This window comes from Salmo salar, chromosome ssa20 (genome assembly GCF_905237065.1).
Source record: "Salmo salar chromosome ssa20, Ssal_v3.1, whole genome shotgun sequence".
In the NCBI taxonomy this organism is placed as follows: Eukaryota; Metazoa; Chordata; class Actinopteri; order Salmoniformes; family Salmonidae; genus Salmo; species Salmo salar.
In genome coordinates this window covers 33,432,607-33,450,968 of record NC_059461.1, presented here as the reverse complement: position 1 = coordinate 33,450,968, position 18,362 = coordinate 33,432,607, and the positions used below count along the sequence as shown (strand labels likewise).

The 18,362-nt window shown below is 44.3% G+C and overlaps 2 protein-coding genes across 4 annotated transcripts; one reads left to right on the top strand and one right to left on the bottom strand.

Annotated features, from left to right (window-relative positions):
* The first annotated feature begins 76 nt into the window (after positions 1 to 76).
* On the top strand, positions 77 to 5,278 carry LOC106580464 (serine/threonine-protein phosphatase PGAM5, mitochondrial). Its single transcript, XM_014161566.2, has 6 exons — positions 77 to 646; positions 877 to 1,052; positions 1,252 to 1,377; positions 2,073 to 2,161; positions 2,762 to 2,895; positions 3,122 to 5,278. Exons 1-6 carry the CDS (start codon positions 435 to 437, stop codon positions 3,270 to 3,272), a joined length of 888 nt encoding a protein of 295 aa, XP_014017041.1. The 5' UTR covers positions 77 to 434; the 3' UTR covers positions 3,273 to 5,278.
* Positions 5,279 to 5,579: 301 nt separating this feature from the next.
* LOC106580463 (ankyrin repeat and LEM domain-containing protein 2) lies at positions 5,580 to 18,253 on the bottom strand. Of its 3 annotated transcripts, XR_001322895.2 has the most exons (14): positions 18,177 to 18,253; positions 15,374 to 15,912; positions 14,669 to 14,863; positions 14,264 to 14,457; positions 13,745 to 13,933; positions 13,349 to 13,471; positions 13,183 to 13,246; positions 12,913 to 13,094; positions 9,442 to 9,548; positions 9,163 to 9,353; positions 8,033 to 8,966; positions 7,483 to 7,614; positions 6,363 to 7,322; positions 5,580 to 6,168 (listed from the first exon to the last, which is right to left on the bottom strand). XR_001322895.2 is itself a non-coding variant. In XM_014161563.2 (13 exons), the coding sequence occupies exons 2-13, from the start codon at positions 15,894 to 15,896 to the stop codon at positions 7,103 to 7,105; spliced, it is 3,054 nt and encodes a 1,017-aa protein (XP_014017038.1). In that variant the 5' UTR covers positions 15,897 to 15,912; positions 18,177 to 18,253; the 3' UTR covers positions 5,580 to 7,102. The 3 variants fall into 3 exon arrangements, 2 of the variants coding, with proteins under 2 accessions (XP_014017038.1, XP_014017039.1); XM_014161563.2 differs by having other exon boundaries at positions 5,580 to 7,322; XM_014161564.2 differs by lacking the exon at positions 18,177 to 18,253 and adding an exon at positions 17,391 to 17,538 and having other exon boundaries at positions 5,580 to 7,322.
* Positions 18,254 to 18,362: the final 109 nt, after the last annotated feature.

The window sequence follows — 18,362 nt, the reverse complement described above, 5'->3', positions numbered from 1 at the left end:
CTGTGCGCGCCCTCTAATGGTGAATCATTTGTTCGTTTTGTCCAGCGCTTTCGCGGATCGTAATATCTGCTCTAGCTGGTTCTTTGGCTCTAGCGAGACACCATAGTTCCAAGCGCTGTATGTTTTCCTTTTTAGTTAGCTGCTAGCTTGTTAAGTGATTCCAAGTACCTTCATAATCTTTGACTGGACGTATTTTTAGCTAGTGATTAAAGAGTCGCTGGAGGGTTGTCACTCTATTCCAGCACATAGAAAGGGTGTAAATCCACAGACCAGACCAGAGGCTGATCTAGTTAGGTCAGGATTAGCCGATCCTCGAGACCGCTGGCTGCTCAGATCTTGAAAGGAATCTCTTCTACTGCAGACGTTGGGCGGCATTAGCAAGTTAGCTCGCTACCTAGCAAACGCACTTCACAGAACCGATAGTTTTTCACAACATGTCATATCGGAGGACAATTAAAATAGTGTGTGGGTTTGCTGGCGGATCCGCGGTGCTGGTTGTTGCGGGTGCCGCAGCTGAATACCAGGGCTGTTTCGGCCACACGCGAGCCGCTCGGTGGAGCCTGTTCAATGTTTTGCAAGCTGCACAGCCAGCGGGGAACCGCACTGTTGCATCTACTGGAAACGCCTGGGACTTCAACTGGGATAAGTATGCCTCCTTTATTAGCTAAGTCTGATGCAGACTACTATAAAACAGAGGGCGGTCAGATCTAATCATGTGGGTCAAGTAGTTTAGTCTGACTGAGTCAGTGTGATTGATTGATATTAGCAGCCAGCGACAACATGTTGACAACCTGACAGGTCTGGGCTCTTGGCATGTCATCAAGAGAAGTAAACCACAACACAAATCACTGATTTGTTCTCTCTGTACTGTACTAGGCGGGACCCGTCCGCACTGTTGACAAATGGGAAGAAGAAGGAGATCGTCAGTGAAGACCCAAGCTCAGAGCAGGACAATGGGAAACCCAAAGCCACACGCAACATTCTCCTCATCAGACACTCCCAGTACAACTTGAGTGGCAATGGAGACCATGAGAGAATCCTCACCCCTTTAGGTTGTGTACCCTGTGCTGCTGTGTACTCATGTTACTAAAGGCATGAAACATAGACCTAGTTCTCAACTCTACTCTCCAGCTCAACAGTTGAGTTTTAGTGAATAAGAAGAGCATATTCAGCAGCACTCAACAGAGGTGGTGAAAGTGGTTCACAATTGCAGCCTGCTAATTTTGGGGACTATGTGTTTGTGTTCTGCAGGTCAGGAGCAGGCTGAGTTTACTGGCCAGCGGTTGGCTGCCCTTGGGTTAAAGTATGACATCATGGTCCACTCCACTATGGCCAGGGCCACCGAGACTGCCAACATCATCAGCAAATACCTCCCAGGTCAGAACCATAGACCGGCAAACTTTACAGCTGAGGCGTATGCCGGAGTATATACAATATTCACTTTACAGCTGAGGCGTATGCCGGAGTATGTACAATATTCACTTTACAGCTGAGGCGTATGCCGGAGTATGTACAATATTCCCTTTACAGCTGAGGCATATGCCGGAGTATATACAATATTCACTTACAGCTGAGGCGTATTCCGGAGTATGTACAATATTCACTTTACAGCTGAGGCGTATTCCGGAGTATGTACAATATTCACTTTACAGCTGAGGCGTATTCCGGAGTATATACAATATTCAGATCCAGGTCCCATGAGACTAACCAGTACCGTACATCAGGAGTGACCAAATCTCCTTCTGGAGAGCTACCATCCTGAAGGATTTCTCAGACTGAATCTAACACTCCTGATTCAACTGAATCCATAGACCATATGGTTGAATCAGGTGTGTTTGTGTAGAGCCGGAGCAAAAGCCAGCAGCCCCAGTAGTTATTCAGGAGAAGGGCTGGTCACCTGCTCCTATACATCTTGCAGATATTTACATCACCTGATACCAAGGCTCTATCTGATAACAGCCTCAGAAGCTTTGATCTCAGATATTTCAGATGTAAAAATGTCATGAATCATGATGAGTATTTCAATACACACCGCTAACTAACTTTAATCTTCCGGTATGTTATTGGTTTAGGGGTGGAGCTGGTGAGCTGTGATTTGCTAAGAGAAGGGGCACCCATCGAACCTGTGCCTCCTGTCACCCACTGGAAGCCTGACGCTGTGGTGAGATGGCCATTCTGGATTCTCAACGGCCTGTGTGTCTGTCATATTACCTCCTATTCAGTGTCCCTTTCACTTGTTATCTATACTGAACAAAAATATAAACTCAACATGCAACAATTTCTACGATTTTACTGTGTTACAGTTCATAGAAGGAAATCAGTCAATTGAAATAAATTCATTAGGCCCTAATTTATGGATTTCACATGACTGGGCAGGGATGCAGCCATGGGTGTCCCTAGGATGGCATAGGCCCACCCACTGTGTAATGATCATGCTGTTTAATCAGCTTCTTGATATGCCAAATCTGTCTGGTGGATGGATTATCTTGGCAAAGGAGAAATGCTCACTAACAGGGATGTAAACAAATTTGTGCACAAAGTTTGAGAGAGACCTTTTCTGTGCGTATGGAACATTTCTTGGATCTTTTATTTCAGCTCATGAAAAATGGGACCAGCACTTTACATGTTGCGGTTATATTTGTTCAGTATAGTTACAGCTGTCTGCTTGTATGTATCATTCAGTGCAATGCAATGAGAGGTTAGAGGTCAGCTCAAACACTCGTCTTACACAACCACTGTGGACCTCTCTACCGCTCTACAGCAGTACCACGAGGACGGGGCCCGGATCGAGGCTGCCTTCCGCCGCTACATCCACCGCGCTGACCCCAAGCAGAAGGAGGACAGCTACGAGATCATCGTCTGTCATGCCAATGTCATCCGCTATTTTGTGTGCAGGTGTGTTGGTCTCCCGAGGCAGGCTGAAGCTGGAGCAAAGCCCCATTCAACAAGACGATGCTAATCATCATGACTTTGTGTAGCAATTCCACTATCTTATATCTTTTGCATTTCGTGACTATAATGATGTGCTTGCCAACATCCCATGACAGATGTGTATATTTGTTAGATCAGGGTGTATCGGTTGCTCTAACAGTCTCAATCTCTTTCTGTCTGTATGTCTCAGGGCCCTGCAGTTTCCTCCAGAGGGCTGGCTGAGGATTGGGCTGAACAACGGCAGCATCACCTGGCTCACCGTGCGCCCCAGCGGCAGGGTGGCACTGAGGACACTGGGAGACTCAGGGTTCATGCCCCCGGACAAACTCACACGGACCTGACCATGTTCCACTTACAGTATTCATTCGTTCTCTTTCTGAGAGGTTCAGATGTCGGTCGCAGGGTGAACTGAATGGCTCTTGATTTCTGCTTAAGTGTCTTGAAAGTTATTTTTGGTGTTAATTTTGTAACTTCAATGAGATATTCTGTGGTGTTTTGTTGTGATCAACTCCCCTGCCATCATTTGCCAACTAGGGGAAAGTGGGGTAAGTTGAGCCACCGCTTGTTTCTAGGAAACCATGCACAAAACTAATAATGTGACCAAATATTTAGGAAGAGGCAATCATTTCATGGAGTCTGGGAAGGAAGAAACCATATGGTAAGCAAGTTAGGGCCCAAAAACTGATTTTCACAAAGTTAAATGAATTTGTGTTATAAGTTCCATGATAATTTAGCAGGTGCTTATATTTGTCCTATTTCACACATCTACAAATCTACACGTGATTTGGAAATGTGTTATTTTTTTGTACATCACACCTCCCCCTGAGACACACTCAAAGGGTGGGGTCACAGCCAGGGTCTGCCATGATCAATGATGACTGTGGAGCAATTAGGGTTAAGTGCCTTGCTCAAGGGAACATCGAGAGATTTTTTGTTTTACGTTGTCGACTCTGGTATTTGATTTCAGTCACTGGCCCAACGCTCTAAACGCTAGGCCATCTGATGCTTGTATCTAAACCTATGTAGATAGTTTTAAGATTTTGTACAGCGGTTGGGGTCTCTACAAGCTACAATATGAGTTCCTAAACTTAGCATGAAAGTGCATCCTTGTAGCTGTGTGGGCTAATATAGTCAAAATGTTTGCCTTGGGGTAACTTGAGCCAATACCACCATGACAAATTATGGTTGAATTTTGTCAGTTTTATAATATGCATAGTATTTTTGCAATGTGTCATGCATATGAACTCAAGATAGTGAATTTGTATTGATACAGAGCAGACATTATCATGCCTGTGTATAGAATTGTAAAACAAGAAGGAATCTAGCCCCCCCTTGAGGTTCTTGACAGAGCAGCCAAGGAAGTGAGAGAAGGAGCAGCAGCAAGGAATGAAAACATACACTGAAGAGGTACAGTAACAAACATGTACCTGTGTGAAAGCGAGGCTGTGACAGAGTAGCAGAGGAACACAAGGTCTCATCTGATGACTTTGAGTCTGAGCTTGATAAACAAATCAAGAATCTCGCGAATCAGTATCATGGGCTTAGTAGCCTCAAACACAGAGAACTTGCCAATGAATTGGCACATCGAAACATCCCTGTCCCAGATAACTGGTCAAGAGATCGAAGGGTAAGTGATATTGAACAGCGAGATCTTTATCTGAAAGTAGGCATACATTTAAGACATTCAATATACCACAACCCTCCTTCCATTAATTAAACTTTGTCCTACCAGCACCACCACCCACTTACCCCAAGGCAGCTCAATTTACCCTGTTCCTATGCTCAATTTACCCATACCTGAGTTAGGTTGTGCCAAGAGACCACTTTTTCTGGACAAGCTGTGTCTTCAAAAATGTTATGTTTATTTCCTGAAATATTTGTAGATATCATTGTTAGAAAGAATACTATATTTCCCTTGACATGGTGATGCTGAATGTAAAAGTTGCTCAACATACACCACTCTCCCCTACAGAGTGAAAGGGGAGTATACAGAGTATGTTGTGCCCTTCCTGTCTTGATTTTGTATTAAGCTGAAGGGGATTTTGTATTGATTCAGGTTTCTCAATGAACTGTTGGTGTAACCATGCCCTTCTTAACTCAGAAAGCTGATGTGATGACTATCAGGGCCCACTCAACACTTATTATGAATGTAAACAGTATGTGAGTTTCAAAGACAAAAGTGATAGGATTATTAAACAAAAATAATTTGTCCAAAGTATGGCATTTACTGTAGTTCTGTAAATGCTTCTCATGCTGTCCTTTTGTATTTGGATCAAAGCTTCCTCTTAGATTTAGATACAGTTGTGTTCAGTAGAAACATGCAATAAAGGACACATGGTCATGTAAATGTTTTGTGTTCCTCAGTAGTACACCAAATAAGTAATAAAATAGGGTTATCGTTAACTCAAGCTGGGACAAAAAACATGATATTGTCTAACAGCAAATCTGATGCATCTTAGTGTTGGCACTACAAAACTTGAAGGGATCAAATTACAATTTAATGTTTGTTAGTAATTTGAATGGTTTATGAAGTGTCACATTGTTAGTGTGCCACTGTCACACTAAAGGCACTAATATACAGTTGTAGAGAATAAGGGTGACACCGCCATTTCAGGCAGTATTAGAAAGAAGTGCTCAAAGGACAACAATTCAAAGGTGAGGAAACTGTTTTATTGATTAGTCGAAAGCAAATGAGGACCTGGACATACAGAAAAGGAGAAAATTCACAATGAAATTGTTTTTATCCTTTTTTAAAGAAGCACAGAATGCCAAAGCACAATAAGTATGTTTAAGTATTTAGGTGCAATTTACAGAACTCCACATTCATAAAAAATTTGGAGACCAGAATGAAATCTGTGTCACCTGTGAACACGAGAACGACAATACAATCCTCTCCATGAAAACGTTGGTGACTTTAATCAAGATTTTTTATTCACATTCAATATTACATCTCTCATACTAAGAGTGACAATCTATATAGTAAGGGTGATTCCTATTCAATTTGGATTTACAGCTGTTGATTTCTATATTCAGCTTTGCTGGCTGGCAGACCATTCTTTTTACAGCAGTTTGTAAATGGACCTTATTTTAATGGTGATAACTATCTTCGTAGAGTTTAGCTACGTCAGGTTCTTGCACATTCACATTTAATAAGCCATTGATTACAAATGAGTAAACATGTCTTTGTTGCATTCTGCAGTAACCTCTTATGTACAGCTTGGCATTACTCTCAGACACCTTTAGAAAAACCAAGAACAGTTCAAGAAGATTACCTTTCAGCTATTGTGTGAGGCCGACAGTCGTTAAAGAGAAGTTAAGTGTGAAGACAACACAAATTACATGATGCACAAAAACATTGGTACCTGGAAAATTAACACATCTCTATTTATTAATTAAATAAAATAAAAACATGGAAAAATTCAGTGTATTACCATTTTCCCCATGTTTGCTTTGGAGCCATTTGTTGGGTGAGCTGCAGTCCGATGGTGGTTGCTATGCTGTTGTCAGGATGCATCAACTTTAACCAAACTGGACAGGATGTGGCTGATTCTGCATGGAGACTGACTGGTCCATCGTTTCAGAAAATTAAGGCAATTCCTGAACTTAGAAGAAACAAAATAACTGGCAGTTGGTTTAGTACACACATAAAAAGTTGGTTTTGTGCTACTGACTGACATTAAAAAAAAATTACTTTACAATATTGACATTTCTTTTTACTTCTTAAAAACAGCTATTTTCAGTTAAGTGAATCTTACCAACGATTCTATTCTGAAGTTTAACGAACATCTACTCAATGTTTTGGGGAGTGCAGCTGTATTACTGGTTATTAAAAAAGTTGACTGAGCTATGACACAGGTGTTTCACACTTACTATGAATAATATTAATTGTCAATTCAACACTCATACAGTACAAAGTACAGACTGAAGGAAACCTGTTTTTGTTTTTTTTAAGTCTGAGTGTACATCACGACCCGACATACTGAGAATCTTGTATGTATGCAATATATCGAAGTAGTACCATACATCATTAATACAAATCTTCAAGACACTTGTGCATATTTTGTTAGGTACATGGTTTTGAGCTCTGGCATATTTAACCACCGTGGTGGCAGGGCTGTAGCCTATTGTTTCTGGCCAGGGGGGGTTAGGCTCGGTCAGGGCTTGGAGTTGGCTAGGGGTCGTTGAAGTGCCTGAGGCGGATGCGCTGGATGTAGCTGGCATGTGCAGGGCTGTAGCGGTTGGGGCTGGTGAAGTCTGGAAAGCCTGTGTGTCGGGCGGGACTGAAGCGGCCACCAGCAGGGGACACCAGGCTGCTGACAGGAGAGCCGTGTGTGAGGGGAGAGGCCTGATGTACCCTGGGTCTGCTTTTTACCACTGCAGAGCTGGGCCAGCTGAAAGACAAACAGAAACAATACCACCACCAGTCTGCATTTATTTGGTTGTTTCCATACGATAGCAACTGACATTTTAAGCACTTGTCAATGTGTTTCCATATTTACAAGGCAACTTGCAGGCAGTGACAACTGTTCATATGCATGGAGACATGCATACCTTTGCATGTCTGATGAGGTGTATGTCTGCATTGTGCTTTTCCATTTCTGAATGCTGGGGAACTTCAAGGGGTCGATGTCTGTGGCTTCTACTGCCGACAGGACCTCTCTGTCCAACTTGGTTGGTGAATCCCTGAAACAACAAACAGAACAAGAGAGGTTGGTTGAAGGGTTTGGCAGATTTGAATTCTGCTGTTGCTTGCTGATGTCTGTAAGCAGGAAGTTATCCCACTGTGCAGCTTTATTTCCCCCACCGAATACATAACAGCTCGCCTCTGCAGTCAGCTCTAGTACATTATCCTTAATTATAAACTGGTTAGTTCGACAAAACATTTATTTTTACTGCTCCAATTACTTTGGTAACCATTTTATAATAGCAATAAGGCACCTCGGGGGTTTGTGATATATGGCCAATATACCAATATACTCCACGTTGCGTCGTGCTTAAGAACAGCCCTTAGCCGTGGTATATTGGCCATATATCACACCCTCTCGAGCCTTGTTGTGTAATTATAAACCTCAGAACAATCACCCTAAACCTCATCACTCACCCTTCAATGAAAAGTCTTCTTCTGATGCGAGGTGGGGTCCGTGCTAGTAACTCATGGGAGTTGTCCAGGGACTTATAGGAGCTGGATGATCCTGAGCTGCTCAGATCCCTCCCCCCGTGATCCCACGACTTAGATCTGGCGCAGAGTGTGCGCCCTGACACGGTCCCTGGCCCCAGCACCCTAGTCCTTGGGCCCAGAGCCTCCAAGCTCTCCTCAGCCACAAAGTACTCCTCCGAGCTGCCGCTTCCACCACTGGCCCTGTCCACCATCCCTACCACCACCTCTCCCTGCACCTCCCCGCTCATACAGGCCCCCCTCCACCCCCCTCCCTCCCTGTCCCCGGCCTCTGAGCTACAGCCCCTCTCAAACAATGAGTCTTCATTGGTGTCACCCCCCAGCGTGAGACGGCCCACCCCGGATGTCAGGTCGTCCCGAGAGAGTCCTTCCCTGTGCCCACCGTGCCTGTGTCCCCCGCTCCTCCTCCTCTCCCTGTCTCTGGTGGGGTTGTCCACCCCATCCTGCAGGGACATCCTTTCAAACTCCACCATCAAGTTGGAGATGGGCGACAGCAGGCAGGAGGGGGATGAGGAGGCGCGGAGGGACATCATATCCCCGTTGTGAGTCCTCTCCGCCCCCGTGGAGGGGCACAGGCCCAGGCCGTTGTCGCAGATGGGCGAAAGGAGGCTCTCTGACACGGAGGAGCACAGGAGGTCTCGCTCGGCAGCTGTCTCGATGAGGTCATCGGGCAGGATGTGGAACTCACGGAGGCCCAGGCCGCCCACAGCACCCACCAGACTGTCCTTAGAACACGCCGAGGAGGTAATGCTGGTGAGTGCCGTGTTCTGACGGTTCTTCATCTCTTCCAGGCTGATGTCATCACCCTCGTCCAGGAAGGCCCCCACTGAGATAGAGTTGCAGAACTTCTTGGGCTTGCCTGTAAATGGCAGAGAGGAGTGGAAACTGTTCATTTGAAGCACACAAAAAATGCATTTACTGGTCAATCTAAAGTTGTATGGGAGCATCAATTCAAGACCTTGATGGCTGTATCATCGCTCTCATTTCTCATTTCTACCGAATTCAATACCAGTACTATACAGTTTATCAATAGCAACTGGTGGGGATAACATTACCTGGCGAAGGGGTTCTGAAGCGGTTGCTGGTTTCGTTCTCCCCTGCCTCTTCGTGTGCACGCTGACTGAAGTCCTTCTTGTTGAGGTACTCCTCCAGCTTACGGAGGCCGTCTGCAGAAGACAGGTCTGTAAAACTGTCCAGGAAATCCCAGTACTCAGCCCAGGGGTGGCCCAGCTCTCTGGCAAGGACTCTGTGAGGGAGGAGAACATAACACTATGGTTGGAGAAGCTGGTAAAAAATTGAATGAAGTTGTTCAACTTTGGGCTTTCTAGACGTACCTGCCCACTTTCTCTGCTCCACGGTCAGGGTCAGACTTCAGGATGTGCTGGAAGTGCCCCGCCCTGTCTCTTGGGGGTGTCTTCCATACCCGGCGGAACTCATCTGCCTGCAAGGGGGACACCAATTAATCTTACATATAGTGCATTCGGAAAGTATTCATACCCTTTCACTTTTTCTACATTTTGTTAGATTACAACCTTATTCTAAAACATCTACACACAATACCCCATAATGACAAAGCAAAAACAGATTTTTTGTTTAAAAACCCCCAGAAATATCACATTTACATAAGTATTCAGCCCCTTTACTCAGTACTTTGTTGAAACACCTTTGGTAGCGATTACAGCCTTGAATCTCCTTGGCACACCTGTATTTGGGGAGTTTTCCATCCTTCTCTGCAGATCCTCTCAAGCGCTGTCAGGTTGGATGGGGAGCGTCGCTGCAAAGCTATTTTCAGGTCTCTCCAAAGATTTTCGATCATGTTCAAATCTGGGCTGTGGCTGAGCCAATAAAGGACATTCAGAGACTTGTCCTGAAGCCACTTCTGCATTGCCTTGGTTGTGTGCTTAGGGTCGTTGTCCGGTTGGAAGGTGAACCTTCCGTCCCAGTCTGAAGTCCTGAGCACTCTGCAGCAAGTTTTCATCAAGGATCTTTCTGTACTTTGCTCTGTTCATCTTTCCCTCGATCCTAATTAGTCTCCCAGTCCCTGCTGCTGAAAAACATCCCCACGGCATGATGCTGCCACCACCATGCTTCACTGTAGGGACGGTGCCAGGTTTCCACTAGACGTGACGCTTGGCATTCAGGCCAAAGAGTTCAATCTTGGTTTCATCAGACCAGAGAATCTTGTTTCTCATGGTCTGAGTCCTTTAGGTGCCTTTTGGCAAACTCCAAGCGGGCTGTCGTGCCTTTTACTGAGGAGTGGCTTCCGTCTGGCCACTCTACCATAAAGGCCTGATTGGTGGAGTGCTGCAGAGATGGTTGTCCTTCTGGAAGGTTCTCCCATCTCCATAGATGAACTCTGGAGCTCTGTCAGAGTAACCATCAGGTTCTTGGTCACCTCCCTGACCACAGCCCTTCTCCCCTGATTGCTCAGTTTGGCCAGGCGGCCAGCTCTAGGAAGAGTCTTGGTGGTTCCAAACTTCTTCCATTTAAAAATTATGGAGGCCACGGTGTTCTTGGGGACTTTCAATGCTGCAAAAATGTTTTGGTACCCTTCTCCAGATCTGTGCATTGAAACAGTCCTGTCTCGGAGCTCTATGGACAATTTCTTCTACCTCATGGCTTGGTTTTTGCTCTGGCATGCACTTTGGACTCCAATCAAGTTGTAGAAACATCTCAAGGATGATCAATGGAAACAGGATGCATCTCTGAGCTCAATTTCAAGTCTCATAGCAAAGGGTCTGAATACCTATGCAATTAAGGTATTTCTGTTTTTTATTCTTAATACATTTGCAAAAATGTCAAAAAATTGCTTTTCGCTTTGTCTTTATGGGGTATTGTGGGTAGATTGATGAGGATGTTTTTGTTTTCATCCATTTCAGAATAAGGCTGTAACATAACAAAATGTGGAAGAAATGAAGGGGTCTGAATACTTACCGAATGCATAAGGTATCAGTTTTTTTATTTTTATACATTTGCAAAAGTTTATAAAAACCTGTTTTAGCTTTGTCATTATGAAGTATTGTGTGTAGATTGACAAGGGAAAACAATTATTTTATCAATTTTAGAGTAAGGCTGTAACGTAACAAAATGAGGAAAAAGTGAAGTGGTCTGCATACTTTCCAAATGCACTGTACATTCTGTGTTTCAACAACAGCTTCCCATATGAAAATATACTGCTCAAAAAAATAAAGGGAACACTTAAACAACACATCCTAGATCTGAATGAAAGAAATAATCTTATTAAATACTTTTCTCTTTACATAGTTGAATGTGCTGACAACAAAATCACACAAAAATAATCAATGGAAATCCAATTTATCAACCCATGGAGGTCTGGATTTGGAGTCACACTCAAAATTAAAGTGGAAAACCACACTACAGGCTGATCCAACTTTGATGTAATGTCCTTAAAACAAGTCAAAATGAGGCTCAGTAGTGTGTGTGGCCTCCACGTGCCTGTATGACCTCCCTACAACGCCTGGGCATGCTCCTGATGAGGGGGCGGATGGTCTCCTGAGGGATCTCCTCCCAGACCTGGACTAAAGCATCCGCCAACTCCTGGACAGTCTGTGGTGCAACGTGGCGTTGGTGGATGGAGCGAGACATGATGTCCCAGATGTGCTCAATTGGATTCAGGTCTGGGGAACGGGCGGGCCAGTCCATAGCATCAATGTCTTCCTCTTGCAGGAACTGCTGACACACTCCAGCCACATGAGGTCTAGCATTGTCTTGCATTAGGAGGAACCCAGGGCCAACCGCACCAGCATATGGTCTCACAAGGGGTCTGAGGATCTCATCTCGGTACCTAATGGCAGTCAGGCTACCTCTGGCGAGCACATGGAGGGCTGTGACTGACCCACCGCCAAACCGGTCATGCTGGAGGATGTTGCAGGCAGCAGAACGTTCTCCACGGCGTCTCCAGACTCTGTCACGTCTGTCACATGTGCTCAGTGTGAACCTGCTTCATCTGTGAAGAGCACAGGGCGCCAGTGGCGAATTTGCCAATCTTGGTGTTCTCTGGCAAATGCCAAACGTCCTGCACGGTGTTGGGCTGTAAGCACAACCCCCACCTGTGGACGTCGGGCCCTCATACCACCCTCATGGAGTCTGTTTCTGACCGTTTGAGCAGACACATGCACATTTGTGGCCTGGTGGAGGTCATTTTGCAGGGCTCTGGCAGTGCTCCTCCTTGCACAAAGGCAGAGGTAGCGGTCCTGCTGCTGGGTTGTTGCCCTCCTACAGCCTCCTCCACGTCTCCTGATGTACTGGCCTGTCTCCTGGTAGCGCCTCCATGCTCTGGACACTACACTGATAGACACAGCAAACCTTCTTGCCACAGCTCGCATTGATGTGCCATCCTGGATGAGCTGCACTACCTGAGCCACTTGTGTGGGTTGTAGACTCCGTCTCATGCTACCACTAGAGTGAAAGCACCGCCAGCATTCAAAAGTGACCAAAACATCAGCCAGGAAGCATAGGAACTGAGAAGTGGTCTGTGGTCCCCACCTGCAGAACCACTCCTTTATTGGGGGTGTCTTGCTAATTCCCTATAATTTCAACCTGTTGTCTATTCCATTTGCATAACAGCATGTGAAATTTATTGTCAATCAGTGTTGCTTCCTAAGTGGACAGTTTGATTTCACAGAAGTGTGATTGAGTTGGAGTTACATTGTGTTGTTTAAGTGTTCCCTTTATTTTTTTGAGCAGTGTATAATGAGCTAAAAAATATAGAACTAAAGTGTGAAAATGGGTGATAAGAAGACAAAAAGAGTGTGAGTTGAAAGAGGACATGATATGACAATGACCTTAGATGGGCTGAGTGGGCCAACGAATGCCCTAACTGACATCACTGGATCCATGGGACTTCGTGTAAGCCTGGGAGCCAGCGAATGAGGAAGAGCTTCTGATGGCTCAGGTGACCAGGGAGCACCAATGACAGGCTGGGAAGAGTTGTCTGTGGCCCTCAGTAAGGGTATATAACAACGATCTGTGGTTGACAGAAGAGAAGGTGCTTTGGGGTAAACAGGGAAGATAAGAAAAACACAAGTCCTGTGATTGGGAGGAAGTGCACTTACCTTCCAAATAGACACATATCTTCTGTTTCACCTCTTGGGTATTGTTTTTTCTTTCACAAATAACCTGTCAGGAAACAGAAGATTTTCAGGGAATCCAAAAGTCATGTGGATCAATGAGCAGTCATTAGCTAGATTTAAAAAAAAGTATATATCTGGAGCAACTCACATCAGATGGCTTCTGGTCGTACTTGTTCTTGCAGTTTTTATCCGTATCAGGATGTGAACACAGGACATTCACCACTTCTGGACAACCAAACTTACAGGCAAAGTGGAGTGGTGTCTCAAAGCCCTGCGACAGACAGAACACACATACACTATGAACAGAGGCAAGTCAATCCAAAACACACCAGTCAGTTACAGTTCAACTTTTAAAAAACACAGTAGGTCTGCACTCAAAAAGTAGCTTCATTTTTCAATTTCTTAAAATGATTTTGTCTGCACAGGGGAATCGGCTAAAAGCCTTGTCTGCACAAATGTTTCGTCTAGAAAGCTTCGGTGTTAAACCTACAGTTAAATCTATCAGCAGGTACATATGTAGAAAGGGTGAGATAAGGAGACTCACAGCTTTGTCTGGAGTATTGAGGTAAAGGTCTATGATGTAACGGATGCGTTTCTGCAGCATGGCCTCCAGGTCATCTGGGTACATGAGCCTCATGAAGTCAGGATTCTCTAGAGTTTCCAGCAGGAGCTGGGCGACACCAGGCTGATTCTCCTTTGCTGCCACGTGCATCACGTTGTACCGGCACCCCTCCTAGGAACACACAGCGGACATTGATGAAGGAAAGTAGTGCAGGTCAGTGTTGGGTCACAACTTGTTTGTCACAGCCATTTACTACAGAGGCCTGGCTTGAGACTGGGCTGTGGTTAGAAACATTTATTTGGTTGGAAAAAGGAAAACTAATAGGATTGATACTTAAATTGCCAGAGTAATAGATCTGTTCTGTTAGAATATTATAACTTATTTGGTTAACAGAATTACTGAGTCATATCTGAAGGAGTCATATCTTTCTATGTGGTTGACTACCTATTTTTGTGATACTTCACTGTAATCATCTGCTGGCTGACTTCCTCCCTGACTCACCTGCACAACAGTGGGGTTGTCTCCAGAGCCAATGAGATAGCGTGGGTTGCTCCAGACCAGCTCACTGAAGGCTACCTCATCCCCCTTCTCCACAGCCTTCCTCAGCTTGGCTGTCAGGTCCTGGCAGCGAGGGCTCTTGAAGCTGTTGGCCCTTTCCCTGTTGATGGTGTCTGCCTCCATGACAGGGACGTTGTCTAGTGCCACAGACAATAGAGATGGAGACGACAGATTAAAACAGAGGTCAGCAGAATATGTGATAAACAATTTACTCGTTAAAAAATTTGGACAAGTCCAACAAATGAAATGCCATCCAAACACCCTTGAAAAGCACTGACTTTGCATATTTTTCAAACGAATGTATTTTTTGTAAGGAGAGATAATTGTCCTTCTCAGCCCAGCACTCACCCTTGCAGAAGACCAGGCCTGGTTTGACAGGGGAGACACATGGGGTGGATTTACTAGGAGAGGGATAATAGTCACAGATTCCCTTGGAAAATTTCTCAGCATCTTCTCGATTGGCAAAGGCTTTAAAGCGAGCTCCTTTCATCATCTTCACAGCCTGAAGAGCCTCCTTCTTATCACCATACACGTGGGCCCTTTCTGGAAGTGAGAGAAAAAATGTACATTAAAAAAGGTGTGTTTCTATAGGCTATAGATAGCTCTTTATATCTACCTACAACTAGAAACATTCCAGAATGTAAACTGGATTCAAAATGGAATAGCTAATGGTCAGTTATTTTGTCGACATTACAAGCAAAGCAGCTCAAATTCTTACTACTACATTTTTTTGTCGCCATGCTAATGCAGAAAGCCATAAGGTGACAACCACTGATGGCTCAAAACAAAAATAACCCCTGAACAGCATGATGTCATGGAGAAGCAACATCAAATGTTTGAATTGGACCTTGAGCGTAGTGTGACAGCATGGTCAACATACAGAAGATGCGCACTGCACTTTGTGCAACCCAATAGCTAGCCAGCCAACAGTTCTGTCTTCGCATTTCTGTGTGGGAAAATAAATAATGACAAATACACGTTTGACCGATTAACAGCCCAAAGTGTAAAGCAGAGATAGTTTACATCAGCCCAGGTGAAATAACAGTTTCTTACCATTTCTAGCCAAGACATCCTCCCATAACGGACACACTCCATAGAACATTGGTGACACTTGGGCCATCTTTGAAGGAGTCTCTGCTGTAGACTGAGAGCCAGTGTCTTCCCTATTGATATTAAAAGGGGCCCTTGACTTCACTGTCAGGCCAAGTTCCTCTTCCTCTGGGGGATTGAGCCCCATTCCGTAACCAAAGTCCATCTCATCACTGACAGCCTTAGGAGAGTCAGTGCCAGTCGCTGCTGATGTAGCACATGACGGCACTGGTTTGGCCTGCTCTGCAGCACTGGCCGCCGCTGCACTACTGCTTGTGGCTGGGCCTGTAGTGGTGGCATTACTGCTACTGTCCGTCTCTGTGGCGCTGCTGCTGCCCCCGGCTCCTGCCAGGACGCGGGCCAACTTCCTCTCGAAGATGGCACGGGTGGTGGCCGTGATTGGGCCGCACTTGAGGTCGGCCCTGGTGAACTCCTCTCGCAGCTCGTCTGCACTCAGCCCTCTCAGCCTGCTCAGAACCGCCTCCATGCTTCAGCTAGGCTACCTGTGCAGTCAGAGGGTAACACATCATATGATATCACATTCAGATACAAACTGCTGTGTAATGATAGTGACAGTAAATGTTTTTATTTTGATTGAGGTACCTGGTCACCTCAATCAAAACGTCCTATTTTTTGGGGCGGATAAAAACTTAATTTGTTCCAACAGTAAAGTGCATTATTCCTGTAATAGAAGTGTCTGTCCTGCCGCTGTGCCTGCCTGTTTCGCTGGGACCGGCTGCTGTAATGCATGAGCCTCTCACACTCTCTCGTGATTGTATAACATTTCAAAATGCAATTGTTGGAATAAACTACTTTGGAGGCAACTCGTTGTTCATATTAAAGAGAGGAGGGTCTCAGTTTTCTGAAGGTATAATATATCTGATATGGCTTTGAAATACGGAGCGAGAGAAATTGCGCTTCGGCCATGCCGAGTAAACTAGGCCTTAATGCAAAAATGTTTTAGGACATTACATTTACTGTTAAATTAATACATGGCTACTAGCAGTAGGTGTTATATTTAGAGTTAGCTATCTAGCTAATGTGTTTTGAGTTTCCACTTCCTCGGGTGGTGAATTAGAACCAATTGAATGAGGCCTATATATATATATCATATTAGTGCACAAAGAGATTAAGGCAAATTCATCCCTATTGAAAAAAAAACCAAATAATTCTACAAATTCTGGAGCCCTACTTTCATTAACCCAACATTCATAATCACTGGATTAAGTTGCATGTCAACATATTTTGAATCATGCATTTCTGCTTGGACATGATATGTGTAACAACGTATTAATTGAATATCATCTCAGTAGTCTATTACACTTCCCAATAAAGCATTGTGAATTACTTTATAAAATGACTCAAATGTATTCTATTGTGTGACGCTGGTACCACCAACTGAAAAAGTTCAATGTTTGTCTTGAACCCAGCCTTTTGAGCTAATTGACAAGTGCACCTTACTCCCCATGATCCTCGAGACCGACCATAAGTAGGGCTCTGCCATTAATGAACTGTTTCAAAGCATAGATACAACATAAATTCACAGCCTGACTCTGAATATGATAAAACCCAGAAATAAACTCAGTCAGCCTTTCTTGATTCATCAAACAGCGAAGTAACGCAAGTCTACGTGCCGCTTGGTTTTTTGCAGGTTCACAAAACATGCAAGCCATGAAAGGAAGGGGCGATTCGAAAGCTTTGCACACAAAAAACGCTTCGATCAAAATCTAGATTTGTACCGAATAAAGCACGTTAAAAGCATTTTGCGTTCGATGTTTTTAAACTTCCTAGATTTCAGAGAAAACAGGGAACATTTCCAATCACCGTCGATGCAATCTCAGTCATGCTCACGCCCAAGTGCCAGTCCTAATATCTATTTTTGTGCATTAACAATCTGATATCTCATGTCTTTATGGTGATGCTATTGATACACCCTATCTCAACACATATTTGATGACAAAAGTCGTATCTACCTACTTACCAGACATCATCTTAACTGCTTATCGTTCATGATCTGAAATGTATTTTAATATTCAGCTAGGATAAACTGTTGAAACAGACACAATGCTCAAGTCAAGACCGTCTGGAATCGTCTCATTGTTTACAAGACATTGTGCGCATGCTCACTTCCGAGGGAGGGCTCACCGTGCTCTCAGCTGAGATGCTGTTAGTTGGTTAGCTAACAGTTCAAACCAAACTAGTAATGGTGGTGTTGCTAGAAAGAGTTCACTATGCAAGGAATGCATTTCAAAGGAAATAATGAAGTGACATTGGACACCTACCTATATGTAAATGCAGTGCGTTAACTGGGTTTAGGCAAGCACGATTGAGTAATCTCATGTCATTAGCTAGCTGGCTAAATTAGTACGCTGGCTCGCTAGCTAGCTAGTTACGCCGGAAGTTTAGCCTAGAAGACGCTAGCAAGCAACCCACTTTCCATAATATAACGTAGGTAGCTAGTTATTTTGGGACATGCTGAGAAAAGTATACCTTCACCAACAACATAAAATAATTTTAATACTTGAAAAAAAAAAAAATCACCAACTAGCTACCTAAATTAGCTAACCGTGTAGTTATGACAAGTGCGTGACGAAGGAACAAGCTAGCTAGCCCTACAACCAACAGTTAGCTGTGCTACATTTAGTAAACATCTTGGATAACGCATTAATATATTTTATTAATGCAACGACTGGAACGTTTGGACTTGGAAATGTATATTATTCTGCGGTATTTGAAATGAGAACAAAATTAACGTTAGCATGCACACCTCCTTGCTCTCCACCTGCCCTCACAGCGACGCTTTCAAACCATGTTGAGAAAGGACCCAGGTTTTGATTAACATAATGCCTGATCGAAATTGAGACTACTGTGAACAGTCTATGACTGCGTACTATGCTAGCCAGACAGTCTGGAAAAAACCTAGCAAAACATAAATCCTAGAAACAATTCGATA